Below are 16,181 nucleotides of genomic sequence, written 5' to 3'. Positions count from 1 at the left end.
GTTGCTGTTAGAAAATTAGTCCAAATTTATGCTCATGTCCTTCATTCTTGTTATGCATTTTCCAATAATATGAAATACGGTAATGTTACAAATTAGGACAAATAGCTTGGCAAACTTCTCCATTTTTTTGTTTTCCTTCCTGCACAGTATTCCTGCAATCATAAGTGGGGATTATGATCGTTGAACTCTCTAATGCTGCACTCTGAGTGGGAGGATGATGTTTTCCCTCAGCAGCAAGTGAAAGCATCATTGCATAACATACCCAAACAAACTTGCATGTCACTATAAGCCTTTACCTCCGTATATCTTGTACCTAAGACATCCAGTGAATGTTGAGCCACCACAGTTCAGTGGTGTTCTTGTTTTGGGTATTTGTCTGGTGAAAGTAGTAGATTCCTATTGTGGAGCGTACCTATCCACATTTTCATTATTCAGACAATTCTTGTTGGCCGGGTTTTAGACTTATAAACCCTACACTGTTTCCCCCCCCTCTCAATATTCTTTAAACTAGGGGCATTTCATCATTGATCTAGGCCATTGAAAGTTAATGATTAGTTGTTAAAGATTTTGTAGGTATATGATACTATTGCCAGAGGTATCACAGAAAGAAAAGACCAATCTTGTTAGGTTAAGGATTAGAGCATTTATAACAATAATGGAAAGCATATTTTGTACTTGGCTTTGTAGAAGCAGGCTATAGATTAGTGGGCATGCGAGTTTAAGATTTTCAGCCAGTTTGCCAACATGGTCTATGATTTCTTTTCTATCCTTGAAATCGTGCTTGAATGGATGTTTAACATTTCCAAAAACACCTTCATGAGTGGGGCTTGGTCCACTGTTAACCTTCTTCTAGAGCTTCTCTTTGTATCACAGACAAACAAATGGGTTCAAAGTTGTCAAAGTAACTGAGCAGATGCATTGAAAATTTGAAATGAGGGCCTGAGATTTTCTTTCACTGAGTTACAAGCCAACACCAACAACAATCTCATACAAGATCAAAAATAGAAATAAAAATTGAAATGAAGAGCCACAATGCAACCTGGCTTAGTGGATGATTGAGCAGCGTCAATAAGTTGACACCACACTTTCGTATGGATTGCTAAATGCAGCAGCATTGCCAGGGCGTGAGAATACGATCTGCAGTTACAGAAAAAGCCTAGGAGCGTGAATTTTTTTGGGAGAAATGTTGTTCATGTATTATAAATTTCTGCAGATCCAAACCCAGAAGTTAAATAAAAGGCGAGTGTGAGCTGTGTGGAAATTGTGATTGTGTAGAGTGGTACCTGATAATTTCCCAGAGTGTGAGTTTTAAAACCAGCTGCACAATAATCAAAATAATACTCCCATGTCCTGATGAACTTCTCATTGAATCCAAGCTCTATAATTTTGCTGCACCACACCAAAAATGCCCCCAAAATCAGTTTTAACTGCTCCAAAATTTCTATTTTTTAAAAACAAAAATGTTTGTGACAACCATTTTCATCCATAATACCCAACAAGCTATAAATATGAAATAACTTGAAAATAATGTCCAATGGTAAGTTTTGATTTGTCTTCTTCCAAGGGCATGTGCTAATATCCTTTTAATCAAATATTTCATACTGGTAACATGTATCCAGAAAACCTGTTTCTGGAAGAGGGATACTTCTTGATTCAATAATTCCTGCACATAATACTTCTTTGCAAGGCAGAGTTGATGTTTCTTACCTCTGATTCTCTAGGAAATTTTTCCTCCAATGTCTCAATGTCTGGTAATAATGTATTCCTATGTTTTCCAGGTGCTCTATGCTGCATTTGCATAACTCACTTAGATTAATTTTTCCAGAAAAGTGGAAGAAAGATGATTAATTCCAAAGCATTGTATTAGCTTTTACCAGAGTCTTGATGCAGCAGCCATGGCTGTTGTTACTCTACTTAATGAAGGCAAGCATCCACCAGGGAAAATGTATTCCTTTATAAAATCTGAGCTTCTTCTGTATTCATCGTACCTTTCATCCGGGATCGATATGAACTAAGGAAAAATGAAAAATCAAACACCCTCAGTTGTTGGAAAAAAACTATTGAACTTCATAAGAATAACATTTTTATTTTGATCAACAGTATAATCAAATCCCACAACCATTCAATTAGAATGTGGTATTTGCAGAATAATTCCTTTTGCCATTCCCAGCTAAGAAAATCAACTAGAGAATGTATTTCTCTTCCATTTCCAAAATTGGGTTCATGAGAAAAATTACTAAAATTTGGTTCGCCCCAAAACATTGATAACCTTCTATGTTGGAATCAAACTATGAATACCTGCAGGACAAGAAGTCCATCTTCTGCCAATACTGACTCACAACAACCAAAAAACTCCTCCATATACTCATGCCCCACAGCTTCTAGCATCTCACTGTAAAACATTCATTAGTTAAATCATTGTAATTGCCTTGAATACTATCATCTGATCCTTATACAAATTGCAGTGAAGGAACTCACCAAGATATAATTCTGTCATATTTATAGGAATCGGACAATTGGCGATAGTCGCAAAGGAGGAATCTTATGTTGTCCTAGAAGAACAGCTAGAATTATTACAAGTATACTCTGAAGATACAACTACACATGCTGTAAGGTGGAGTGAAAAGAAACAAGCAGGAACAACTAGAGACATGCGCAAAGGAAATAAAATGAATATGCACTAAGTTCTAAGAATAAACTGAAGTTATTTGATGTTTAAAATTCACTTAAAGGGTGACATTCAATCAGATTTCGTATTTCATATTTAATTTCCATCTTGTTTACCACTACATCAAATGCTGAATATTGGTTATAAAGTGATCAATTGATGTGCTTTTAGGCCTTTGCAGGCATTTGATGAAACAGAGGAAGCAATCTGAAAGGAATCTCAATGTATCAAATTCAACTCTAGTTCTATAATGTTCATCACTTTTACCTGAAGGCCAGCTTCCTTCACTTTCATTTCTGCAAATTTCAGCTGCTCCTCAGATAGAGTGATGCCAGTGTATTTGCATCCAGTTTGTTTCACGACTTCAATAGCTAAACTTCCCCAACCACAACCAATCTCTAAAACTTCATGCTTCTTATCAATTCGTACCTAGGTTGGTTAGATGGGAAAACACAGAGAAAATTAATTTTGCATGGCAAGAAAATCAATTCAAAATTCAAGCAATTGTTGCAGAAAAGACTCACTTTTTCAATGAGAAGAGAGATTTTTCTCAGCTGTGCTACTTTCAAGTCTTCACCTTCCGTCTATCAATTGATTTAGCATGGACATGAATATATCATAAGTCAGACTACAGTCTCGCATGAAGAAATCCGATTTCATGAATAATTAAGTTCAAATAAAAAGAATCCGAACCTTGAATACTGCGCAAGAGTAAGTCATTGTCTCATCCAAGAACAGAGAAAATAGTTCATTACTCTACAAACAAAAACAAAGACAAGTTGTAAGCTTACACTTCATGTATCCATAATTAAAAGATTCATCTCATAGTTATAAGTATAACTAAGAAAGCCACATGCATTCTTTAAACTTTGTTAACATGAAATATTATTTGGGCAGATGTTTGCAAACCTCCTTTGAGTAATTTCTTTCTAGATGCATAGCAGTGAATAAAAATTAGGACTTGGGAGGTTGATTTCTCTTACAAGATCATAATGGCGGGAGATGTTCCTCCGAGCTTGTGTAAGAGTATTTTGCCTTGAAACATGCTGGAAGAAGTACTTTGCAGATGCTATTCCAGCTGTGAAAAACAATGGTGTCCACCACCCCCTAAAGCAAACAGGGAGTGGATGATAAATGTGAAAAACATTTAAGAGAGTACCAATAACAATATCGCATTCTAGCTAATCTACCAATAATAAAGTACCTTTTGTTGTTTAACCTTGATAGAGAAGAATCCAAATCTCTGTTGGCAATAAAAATCTGCAGAATAGAATTCAGGCAGGCTCAATCTCTGGAAGTGAAATTGCTTATAAATGAAATCATGTCAATTGTGTTACCATGAAAAGATTTTGAAGCCCTTCGTCTTTATCAACAAGAGAAAAATCTCCATTGATATATGCATCTGCAAGGCCTAAATCAGCCTGTGTAGCAATCTGTAAAGAATGCAAGTGCTGTTCAATTGTGGTGATAATTTTGTCTATAGAACAACATGATTCAACCAAGTAAAAAAAAAAAAAAGGCCCTTTCTTGGCTGATCCTTCAGCCTCATCACTGTGTTGCATGTGATCCACATTTCAGAGAAAATGTCAAATATAAAATAAGGGTACATGCCTTCCAGTAAAACTGAGGATTGTGAATCTTCAGAGAAACTTTCAAAAGGCATTTCTTCCTTGATCCTTCAACAGTGTAAATCGTGCCTCCTTCCTCCAATAAACTGTGGTTCAACAAAGAACATGAACTATCACCATTGAAAGTTCGAATTTAAACAAATAACAGAACTTAATTCAATTAAATATTATTTATCAGCTTGATGTCTCAAGGCTAGGGAGCACAAAATGAACTGGGAACAAGCAGAGATAAGGAATTATTTTAAATAGAAGATCACACTAATATGGTTCAGTCAGGTGGAATGAAGACAAATAATAAGGCTAGCCAATCCTGTGATGAAACTTCTAGTTCTATGGAAATGTGAATAGAAATAAGCAACTCAAGTATCTAAAGTAAAATTTGAGCAGCAAACAGAAAATTTGAAGTATTATTTGAACAAGAGAGAGGGCACTATAAATGACAATTTGGAAAACCATATGAAGAAAACACATATATGTATGTGAACTCACATTAAACAACCAGTAGAGATATAATGTCCAAGAAACCTAGTGACAAAAAGGCGCGCCCCTGTTTCTAGTAAAGAAGGTACCATATGTTTTGGGTTGTTTAGGACAGCACAACCTTTTCCAAGCATACTGTGTGCAGCAACCATCCCAGCCTGTGAACAAGGATGCTTAACTTGTGAGTGAAATTCCACCAACTCATCAAGTTTATTTTAAAAAATAGAGTAACTTAAAGGCCTCAAAAAACAAATGATAGTTTAACCATCTTTCTTCAGAGGTAATATCCCTTATACAACTTTTGTGAATAATTCCACAGGATCTTAGAACCATTATATATGTGTGTGTATATATATATTCATATCAGTAAGCACTAATAGCTACCTTTAATCCATCCTCATGGAAGCCATAACCTGAAAGAAATGTAAGAGAACATACCCAAGTGAGAATATAAATAAGACACTACTCCAGATTTCAAGAACTAAGAATTAAAGATGGTATCCTTTGTGGGAAAAATGTTTAAAAGATGTATTGTTAAAAATCATAAGCAGACATTTTCCTGGACATTAACAACAAATGAACTGATTCCTGTGCATTATTTTGAACTAAATCTTAAGTTTACATTATGCAGCTTGTAGTCTACTAAATTTTGTTATTTTTACCTTCAATTCTATACCAGCACAGTAGCCAAATTCCTATATAAACATGCTCCACAATGAAGGAGAGAGATACTGATGGGAAGCAAATCAATATGTTTCTTTAGATATAAAGATACCATATGCATGAGTACTTTTCCAAAGCAAAAAAGCGCACCCTGGTATGCTCCACAAAACCATATTCCCCTCTTCCCCTGAATATGATCAAGCTCAAGTGAAGCTTTTGATGCAGCAACTGATGGAAATGGATGGCTTGTTGACCACTTCAGCAAGGTATGATCTGGTGTATGAGGGGGATTAAGGGTCACAAGAAAAGGTCGACTTGTCTGATCAATGTTCTGCATTTTCAAATATTTCAGAGTAATCAGACCTGTGAACTGTAGAATGGCAACTCTTTCATGCAGACAGTTAATTTAATGGCACTGGAAGCTATTAGTAAGTTAGAACAGAGTCTTGGATCCTATGTAAAAATTATCCAACTTCTTGGTGATTACTTTTTCATAACTTCTATCAACATTTTAATGGCTATCATGCATACTCAATGCAACAAGTCCTCATAGAATCAGGGTCCATGTCTTCTAAAAAAAAATGTTGAAAGAAGTACAAAATCAGTTCACACAAAAGTGAATATGGGATGAACCTGAAGGACATTGAGCCAGTACGTCAAGCACACTTTGTTGTCTATAGTTCCAAGAAAATTCCAAGCACTCCATGCTGCTGGGTTTTGGGGCATGAAATTTTTGTCACAATGAAGGAAAATATCACTGCCAATAGAAAGTTAAAAGAATGATTCAACATTTAATTTTTTTTAAAAAAGGAGAATATATTTATGTCATCTCCTTTAGATTATTTCTTAAAAGCTAAAAGAAGCCCATAAAACATTCAAACTAGTAAAGTATCATAGAGTAAACACCTATCGAATCTAAAGTACACAACAAGAATTGTAAGGGCTGAAAGGTAGCAGCTATCAACCTTTAATTCATGCATACAATATTAAGATTCAAAAAAAAAAAAAAGCATTCCTTCATTTTATCGGTAAGTAGACGAAGTTCATTTTACTAGTTATTTCTATGTATTCCTCCTATAATGGAATTTACATAAGGAAATAGGAAGCATAATCAACAATGAATGTTAAAGAAAGACCTTACCTAGAGACATATTGGAAGGCACCGAGTACTCTCATTTCATCAAATGTTGCCTTGTTTCCTAATATGTTCAAGGCATCAGGGGCATGGACAGCCATTATGCACCCATCGTGCATTTCTTGTGACCCATCTCCACAAAATACAGTGCAACCTGCAAAAACTCTTACATCTACCATTAGCATAAAATTCATAGCTTTGACGTTAAAAAATGCAAACAATCTGCAACTTGAGAGAAAAATAATACAAGTGAATTATGAGAAGACAACACAATAAATTGTAGTATGGCCAATGTTGGACGTTTACAGTACACTAAAGGCTATAAACTTGTTTCTTGATTTTGTCTTTTAGTTTCCTTGTCTGTAACCTTTAGCAAGTGTAAAGTACTTGCATTAAGTTGGATTCCGTTGTTCCTCACATAATCTAGTTCACTTGGGACCGAACAACAACCGGATAGTCGGTAGGATGTAGCAGTATTTCAAAAGGCTATTGAGGCTTAAGGCTTGAGCCAAGAGTTTCTAGGAATTAAATCTTTTACAAAATAAAGACTTATTTGATTTCAAATTAATCCTTCAAATGGAAGGAGAAAAAGAGATTTGAAAAGAATAAGGAAGTTTTTAGTTATTGTACTGGTTCAATTCATATGTAATCATCATCTTACTTATCTTTTGTTTTTGTTTTGAGCCTTCTGTCTCACATTATTTAGGTAAAATATCTCAAAAGACTGTCTTTAACCCTTTAAAATGTAGGGATATAAGTCTACAAGAAGAGAATCAGAGTGGTTTGAAGACTTATTCAGTGATAAGACATCCCAGCTGTCCATCATAATTAAAATGTAATAAAGTCTGGCTAGTGCATTGTATTTTCAATTGGTAGAAAAAATAGAGGAACTGAAACAATTAAAGACTTAAGTGTTAACACATACCATCATCCGTAGTTGAAACAGAGACAACCTCACAACCAGTTCTTATTCGACAACCTTTACTTTCCAGCTCTTCTCTGACCTGTATCCCAATGTAATCATCTCTTAATTTCAAGTCTCAACAGCCCTTAGGCCTTAACATAAATGTTGTGAAAAGCAACTCATATTTGGGTAAAGTAAACCAATTTTTGGCATGTCAAAGACAATAATTCATCACCTTATTAACATAATAATGAGAGCGCCATTTGACAGTGAGCCACTGTGGGCGCCCAAAAAGCTGCACAGAAAATCAACACATAACTAAAAAGTTGCCTTTAAGTTTGACGCAAATAGTATGAAGGCAATGAAATGAACCTGCAGGAGATGGTGGTTGCGGCAAAACGAAAGAACTGAAAAGGCCGAGAAAGTCATTACTCCTTCTGCCGGGCAGGACCAGATTGAAGCACATATCGGGACCTATTGCAATCCATTATTATGATCATTCTCCTGGTTAAGAGGTAATGACTACTATTAACTTAAAAACTCAAGGATGTGACATAATACAATGCTTCAGCGATCTCACAAGATAAGCCTTCTGGAATAACTCTGAGTAACCACGACACTTTATGAAGTCGCCCAAGGTCTTGTTCCGATCCATGTCTGGGTTGTTCTCAAGCTCTTCAAGGTACCTTGCAAAATACCAAAATCAAATGTTACATCAATCCACCCACATTTGTGAGGTGGAGGGAGAATCACTCACTTGAGAACATCATCCTTAAACTTGATCACATCCCCAATCATTTGCCAAAAATATGGATTCAGTATGTTCTTCTTCTGTGCAAACAAACTTGATAAACCATTTCGGCTGCCCCACTCGCAGCCTCGCCCTTCATCTAAGCTCACTGCAAAGGACATGTCTGATAGCTCCATATCTACCCCAAGAGTCTCAAAGAACTCCATCATATTTGGATATGTTACCTGCTATCCATAACCCAGTATTTTTCCATTGTCAACAACCCAATGTGTTAAAAGGATAGCGCAATGTTCAAAGAACGAAGGTTCATCATTGAGAGTATCAACTTTGCTGAATCTGAATCAGATTTCTGAATTATTTGATCAGACTTTTAGTTTAAAATAATCAGATGATTTGCAAAGAAAGCCATTCGATTTATGAAGTTCTTCATGAGACTTGGGAAGACAATTAAATTAGAAATCAATAATCGGTTTTTTAGTTAATTAAGTTCATTTTAGTAATTCCACATGTCAGCATTTAATTATGATAGGGTCTACTACTACCTTGCCATTGAGTGTAAGAGAACAAATGATGGTAATGGAGTGGGCAAAGTTGCCAAGTATTCCATGTTAATGTTACCATATACAAATTAGGAATCAAATTGGCTATACATATAAGAAAAGATTGATAGATTGACTTACCATGTATTTGTTAATGTTACCATATACAATTTAGGAATTTAGACTCCGTGTATAGGATATATATATATATATATATATATATAGATGGGTGTAGAGGACAATAAATTGATCAGAGTTCTCGATTTCTGTGGAGTTTTTTTGAGTATTTTGACATGGTATCAGAGCAAGGTTTCGGCACCTTCTGAGTGGAGTTCGTGATCTTCTACCAATCAAACTCTTGGCATCGAAAATAGTGTTGATCGGGTTCATCGCGACCTGGTTCTTGGCCGTTTCTGTTCCAATTTTCTAGTGGGCTATTTCCTTTGTTTCTTGGTTGCATCATGTCATCAGATAAGTTGGAATCGTTTCCTATTAGATTTACTGACAAAAATTATTAAGCTTGGGAGTTTCAATTTAAATTATTTGTCAAAGGAAAAGAATTATGGGGTCATATTGATGGGAGTAATCCTGCACCTCGTGATGCCGAGGCTTTGTCTAAGTGGGAAATTAAGGATGCTCGGGTTATGACCTAGATCCTTAGCTCGGTTGAACCTCACCTTGTTCTCAATCTAAGGCCTTATAAAACTGCTGCTGCTATGTGGAATTATCTCCACACGGTTTATAATCAAGACAACTCTGCTAGGCGTTTTCAATTGGAGTATGAGATGACTAATTTCACACAAGGAAGTCTCTCAATTGAGGAATATTTTTATGGTTTTCAAACTCTTTGGACTGATTATTCCGACATTGTTTATGCTAATGTTCCTGCTGCAGCTCTCTCTGCTGTCCAAGCAGTGCATGCAACTAGCAAACGAGATCAATTCTTGATGAAGCTACGACCCAACTTTGAAATTGCACGGTCTAATATGATGAATCGTCATCCTGTACCATCTCTGGATGCCTTCTTGAGTGAACTTTTGCGTGAGGAGCAGCGTATCGTAACTCAAGCTACCATGGAACATCAGACTAATGTTAGTGCACTTGTTTCTGTAGCTTATGCAGCACAAAGGTGGAATAAGGGTCAAGATATGCGGGCTGTCCAGTGCTTTAGTTGTAAAGATTTTGGTCACATTGCTTGGGATTGTCCCAAGAATTTTTGTAACTATTGCAAGAAACAAGGTCATATCATCTTTGATTGTCCCATTCGGCCTGAAAAGAAGCAGGGTACTGCTTATCATACCTCCACTAGTGCCTCTAGTTCTACTGCATTGCCTGCTGCCTCTTCGGTTGTTCCCATTCCTACTCCTACAGCCTTAGCAAACCCGAACACACTCATTCCTGAAATGGTACAACAAATGATTATTTTTGCTTTTTCCGTTTTTGGGCTCTCAGGTAATCATATGATTTCTTCAAAGCCATGGTATTTTTACTCTGGAGCTTCTAACCATATGACGAATACTATTCTTTCTCTTTCCAATGTCAGAAATTATGATGGAAATTTGAAAATTAACACTATTGATGGTAGTTCTCTGCCTATCAGTGCTGTTGGTGATCTTTCCTCTTCCTTAACTGATGTTTTTGTGTCTCTTGACCTCTCCACAAATCTTCTTTCTGTTGGTCAATTGGTTGATAATAATTGTAATGTCAATTTTTCCCGTTCTGGTTATGTTGTGCAGGATCAAGTGTCCGGGAAGATGATCACGAAGAGGCCTAAAGTGGGACGACTCTTTCCTCTTCATGTTTCTCCTTCCACCATTATTCCTAGTTTTCCTTTACTTTCCTTTGCATGTAATGTTGTTGGTTCTGGACATAAGATGTGGCATAGATGTCTTGGCCACCCAAACTCTGATGTACTTCGTACTTTGTTTAATTCTGGATTATTGGGAATTAAAGCATGTTCTTCTCTTGATCTTTCTTTCGAGTTTATATCATGCAAACTTGGCAAAAGTAAAGTTCTACCTTTTCCTCATTCCGCATCTCGTGCCTCACAATGTTTTGATATTATACATAGTGATGTTTGGGGGATTGCACCTATTGTTTCTCATGCGCATTACAAGTATTTTGTTACTTTCATTGATGACTTTAGTCGCTTTACTTGGGTTTACTTCCTCAGGGCAAAGGCTGAAGTTTTTTCAGTCTTTAAGCGATTTCTTGCACTTATTGAGACTCAATTCTCTGCTAGCATCAAGGTCTTACGCTCTGATTCTGGCGAAGAATACATGTCTAGTGAGTTTCAAGACTTTCTTCAAAGCAAAGGGATCATCTCTTAGCGTTCTTGCCCTCCGACACCACAACAAAACGCTGAGAGGAAAAATCGCCACCTTCTTGATGTGGTAAGAACTCTTTTACTTGACTCATCGGTTCCTCCTCGTTTTTGGTGTGAAGCACTTTCTACTGCAGTTCATTTAATCAATCGCTTACCTTCTCCTATGTTAAATCACGTTTCTCCTTTCTCTAAGTTGTTTGGTCATTCTCTTTTATATTCTGATCTTCGTCCATTTGGTTGTGTTTGTTTTGTGCATCTACCTACTCATAAACGACATAAACTTACTGCTCAGTCAGTCTGTTAAGTGTGCTTTTCTTGGTTATGATATCCCTCACAAGGGTTATGTTTGTTATGATCCCCATGCTCGTCGTATACGAGTTTCCCGGAATGTAATTTTCTTTGAAAATCAATATTTCTTTCCATCTCATGTTGAACTGCCATCTGCATCTATATCTTTTCTGCTTAGTTTTTCTGAATCCCTAACAATTGTGGAAGGGTTCAAACTTAGTTTTGTGTATGAAAGACGTAGTTGACATGAGTCCAATTCCACTTTCTCTGTGCCCCCTTCCAATCTTGACCCGATGCCTGATCCTGATCCTGCTCCTGCTTCCACCACTCTTTGTCGGTCTACTCGTCTTTCTCGACCCCCTGATTGGTATGGATTCTTGTCTCCTGTCTCTTTTGTTGCTACTTTATCCACTATTTCTATTCCCTCTTGCTACAAACAGGCCATGGAACATGAGTGTTGGCAAAATGCAATGCAAGCAAAACTTCAAGCACTTGAGGAGAATCATACTTGGGATATTGTTCCTTGTCCTTCTACAGTCAAACCTATTGGGAGTAAATGGGTTTTCTCTATAAAACTTCGTTCTAAAGGCTTTTTGGACTGGTACAAAGCTCGCCTTGTAGCTTTGGGTAACAAGCAGGAATATGGGGTTGATTTGAGGAGACATTTGCTCCTGTTGCCAAAATGACCACGGTTCAAACCATCTTAGCTATTGTCGCTTCAAAGTCATGGCAACTACATCAGACGGATGTGAAGAATGTTTTTCTTCATAGTGATCTCCAGGAAGAGATTTACATGAAGCTTCCCTCTGGTATGACTAATTCTTCTCCTCATGATGTTTGTAAGCTAAAACATTCTTTGTATGGGCTCAAGCAGGCGCCCCGGGCTTGGTTTGAGAAGTTTCGCAATACAATTCTTTCCTTCAGCTTTACCCAAAGGCAATATGATTATTCTCTCTTCTTCCACACGTTTGCGTCGAGTATAGTCCTTCTCTTGGTTTATGTGGATGATATTATCAATACTGGCACTGACTGTAGTTTGATTACTAAGCTTCAGCAGTTGTTACATACAACTTTCCATATGAAAGATCTTGGACAACTCACATACTTCTTAGGATTGGAAGTTCATCATCGGGCTAGTGGTATTTTCGTGAACCAACATAAGTATATTCAAGATCTTATCACTTTGGTTGGTTTAGAGGACACTTCTTCTATTGATACTCCTATGGAGGTAAATGTCAAATACAGGAAAGATGAAGGGGACCTTCTGGATGATCCTACTCTCTATCGGCGTCTGGTCCCAAGTCTTATCTACTTGACCACTACTCGACTTGATATCTCCTATGCTGTTCATCAGGTCAGTCAGTTTATGACTTCCCCTCGGCATCTCCATCTTGCTGCAGTTTGACGCATCATCCGCTATCTTCGAGGTTCACCTACTCGTGGGTTGTTCTTTCCTACCGACTCATCTCTTCAACTTGTTGCCTATAGTAATGTTGATTAGGGTGGGTGTCCAGATACACGTCGATCTACTCCGGGTTGGTGTATGTTTTTAGGTGATGCCTTAATTTCTTGGAGATGTAAGAAACAAGATCGTGTTTCTAAATTCTCTACTGAGGTTGAGTATCGTGCCATGTCTACTGCTTGTTCTGAAATTGTATGGCTACGCAGTCTTCTTGAGGAGCTTGGGTTTCCTCAGATTATTTCTACACCTCTTCATGCTGATAACACTAGTGCTATTCAGATTGCCACCAATCCCGTTTTTCATGAACGTACCAAGCACATTGAGGTTGATTGTCATTCTATTTGAGACACCTTGGAAAGTCGGGTGATATCTCTTCCTCACATCTCTTATGATCTCCAAGTGGTTGATATCTTCACCAAAGCTTTGACTCGACACTGACATCAATTTCTTGTTACGAACATCAATTTGAGGGGGATGTTAATGTTACCATATACAAATTAGGAATGAAATTGGTTGTACATATAGGAAATGTTAATGTTACCATATACAAATTAGGAATCAAATTGGTTGTACATATAAGAAAAGATTGACAGATTGACTTACCATGTATTTGTTAATGTTGCCACATACAATTTAGGAATTTAGACTCCGTGTATAGGATATATATATATGGATGGATGCAGAGGACAATAAATTGATCAGAGTTCTCAGAGTTCTCGGTTTCTGTGGAGTTTTTTTTTAGTATTTTGACATTCCACTAGTTCATACTACTTCATTAATTAATAATTAATAATTAATAATAATAAAATAAAGAAGCTAGATTGTTGATGAACATATACTGAGGGGCATATGACATGGGTTCAGTGATAGAAAAGGCCAGCACAGTGGCTGCTATTTCATTGACTCCGGACGTCTTGGATGTGTTAAGATTAGCTCTTTACCATTTTGTACATAATATGGTGTAGTGAAACATATGTAAATAATAAAATTAATATATTAAGTTGAATTTAAAATGTCATAATTCAAGTGGAAAAGTTCTGGCCTTCACGTTGCATTGTTGGTTACACCACGTGCCATCATCCCTATCAGATCCAACAAAAATATCTAATCCCTAAAGTTCAATCAATGACCAACCAGCCGCCACTTGATCTAAGGATGTCTTCTTAATTTTTGATTTTATGCTTTTTCCTTTAAATCTTGCGAAGTAATTTCTCTTCTCAAGAAAATGAAAGCAATAAATTTTTGTGACAATATTTTCTTCCTTAAAAAAATTAAAGCACCATGATGGAACTCATTTCCTGATATTTGGTTCTAAAAAACTTTAGGATAAAATAAGAGGAAAAAATAGAGAATAAAATAAAAAAAATATTTAAAAATAGAAATTGTTTTTATATATTTTTATGAACTTATTTCATTAATTTTTTAATAAAAAATTAAATAATTTAAATATAATTTTTTAAAATTAATTTTAATTATATTGGATTGATAATCATGCACAACTTAAAATAATCACAATTTCAAATAAAAATTGCTTCGTTATACAAAACATCTGCCGAGCAGTACAAAATTTACGGACATTATGGTTCCTTTACGAAAACCTAAAATGCCCGTGACCTTATTATAAGATGTACAAAAAATATTAAATTTATTAACCTCTATAACCCTATTTTTTAAGATCTAATTGGTCCAACATCTGTCGGTGGTGGATTTGCCACGTCGTATGCTGTGGTTCATGCATGATGTTAAACCATTAACCACTATATCTCAATTTGTTGTCATATATGTACGTTTAATGACCAAGAAAATTTATATTTTCTTCAAATTATTTTTCCCATCACATATTTTGTAAATTATTGACATTTATCCCAAATGAAAAAATCAGCCTGTTCTTTACTGCTAAATCGTTTTTGAACATATTTTTTTCGGAAATATCTATGTGGAAATCTTAAATATTGGTCGAAATAAAAAAATTAATTTTTATTTTTATTTTTTGTGGTGTAAGATAGTGACTTACCCGATTGAAGACCATGAAGCCTAGGTCCAGAGGGACGCCGTCGACAGTCACAGTCCTAGCATGGCCGCCCAAGTAATCTTCCTTCTCGTACAACACCACCTTCATGCCGGCTCTGGCAAGTACATACGCCGACACCAGTCCGCTTACTCCGGCGCCGATCACCGCCGCTCTCATTTTCGAAATTCTTCTACTTGGGCTCTAAGCTTCTTTCTGCATCGAGCGCTCAAGTGCTCGTCAAAACTCAAATCCAAACGCATACCGAAAGTAAAATTTGTTGCAGAAAACAGTAAGGGCTGTGGATTGTTTTTCATATCTGGCGCAGCGGTTAATTACCTGAATGACTGAATCTTGAAGGGATAGTGACGAATCGGGAGGCCTGGTAAGAATCTAACCGACTGGCATACACCAAGAACTCAAGTGTTCAGGGATTGGACGAGGGAATGCCGGAGATTTTTGACAGGGAGCTGGGGACGAAAATGAAGAGACGAGTAACGGTCGTCTCTGCTGTCTCTCGCTCTTCTCCTTCCTGCCGTGCAAAGGCAGAACCTGTGGTGATAAGCCTCGAGTCAGACTTCTCTCGGGATATGTAGAACCTAACCTCAGTTCCATTATTATTATTATTTTAAATATTGTAAAATGGAAAAGCAAATCTGGAAAAGTATCTATCCATAATTTTTTTTTCTTCCCTTCCTATTCATTTTTGGAAAATTTTAGCGTACCTCTTCGGTACCTACCCAAAAAGCTTTTCAAGCCATTGGATGGCCAAGATGTAAATTTGAAATAAAAATTCGACTTAACTAGTTAAGGGAAGAACCGATTGTGACATTATTTCTTCCTCCATTCTCAATAATTTTGGGTTTAAATAAAATAAATATTAGATAAAAATAGAATTGGAAAAAAAATAAAAAATAAAATAATATAAAATTTGAAAACATATTTATTAACAAAAAAAAAATCATCATATATCATAATTACATTATTTTATTTTTAACAAATTATTAAACATTTAAATTCAACATAAAAATGAATATGGTAATATTTTAATATGAAATGAGTATTTTCATAAAAATTCAATATTTTGGTAATCATACGTAAAGTTTAGGTAATTAGATCGTCATAATTTTTTTCCATACTCTCCAAATTTTACATTTTTTGAATTTAAGGTTTTTAAAGTTAAATTACAATAAAATAAATTACTAATACTCTTTTAAGTTACTAATATAGTATTTTCGAAAATAAATTTGTAATTTCAAAAATTTTAAAACTAAAAATCAATATGAAAAATGTGATAAAAGTACCAAACATGTATTTATCACATTTTTC

The 16,181-nt window shown here is 36.0% G+C and overlaps 1 protein-coding gene across 2 annotated transcripts; it reads right to left on the bottom strand.

The window, feature by feature from the left end:
* Nucleotides 1-882: 882 nt before the first annotated feature.
* On the bottom strand, nt 883-15,437 carry LOC117914744 (tuberculostearic acid methyltransferase UfaA1). Of its 2 annotated transcripts, XM_034830199.1 has the most exons (25): nt 15,192-15,437; nt 14,859-15,068; nt 8,236-8,453; nt 8,059-8,164; nt 7,851-7,952; nt 7,714-7,773; nt 7,500-7,578; nt 6,581-6,728; nt 6,073-6,196; nt 5,590-5,770; nt 5,161-5,189; nt 4,786-4,934; nt 4,280-4,382; nt 4,006-4,101; nt 3,873-3,928; nt 3,652-3,775; nt 3,362-3,424; nt 3,193-3,252; nt 2,936-3,097; nt 2,479-2,552; nt 2,299-2,392; nt 1,875-2,011; nt 1,708-1,788; nt 1,284-1,389; nt 883-1,137 (listed from the first exon to the last, which is right to left on the bottom strand). In XM_034830199.1, the coding sequence occupies exons 2-25, from the start codon at nt 15,030-15,032 to the stop codon at nt 1,066-1,068; spliced, it is 2,598 nt and encodes an 865-aa protein (XP_034686090.1). In that variant the 5' UTR covers nt 15,033-15,068; nt 15,192-15,437; the 3' UTR covers nt 883-1,065. The 2 variants fall into 2 exon arrangements, with proteins under 2 accessions (XP_034686090.1, XP_034686091.1); XM_034830200.1 differs by lacking the exons at nt 7,500-7,578; nt 7,714-7,773; nt 7,851-7,952; ... (2 more) ...; nt 14,859-15,068; nt 15,192-15,437 and having other exon boundaries at nt 6,073-6,146; nt 6,581-6,666.
* Nucleotides 15,438-16,181: the final 744 nt, after the last annotated feature.

This window comes from Vitis riparia, chromosome 5, assembly GCF_004353265.1.
Source record: "Vitis riparia cultivar Riparia Gloire de Montpellier isolate 1030 chromosome 5, EGFV_Vit.rip_1.0, whole genome shotgun sequence".
In the NCBI taxonomy this organism is placed as follows: Eukaryota; Viridiplantae; Streptophyta; class Magnoliopsida; order Vitales; family Vitaceae; genus Vitis; species Vitis riparia.
This window is presented reverse-complemented; position numbering and strand designations above follow the sequence as displayed.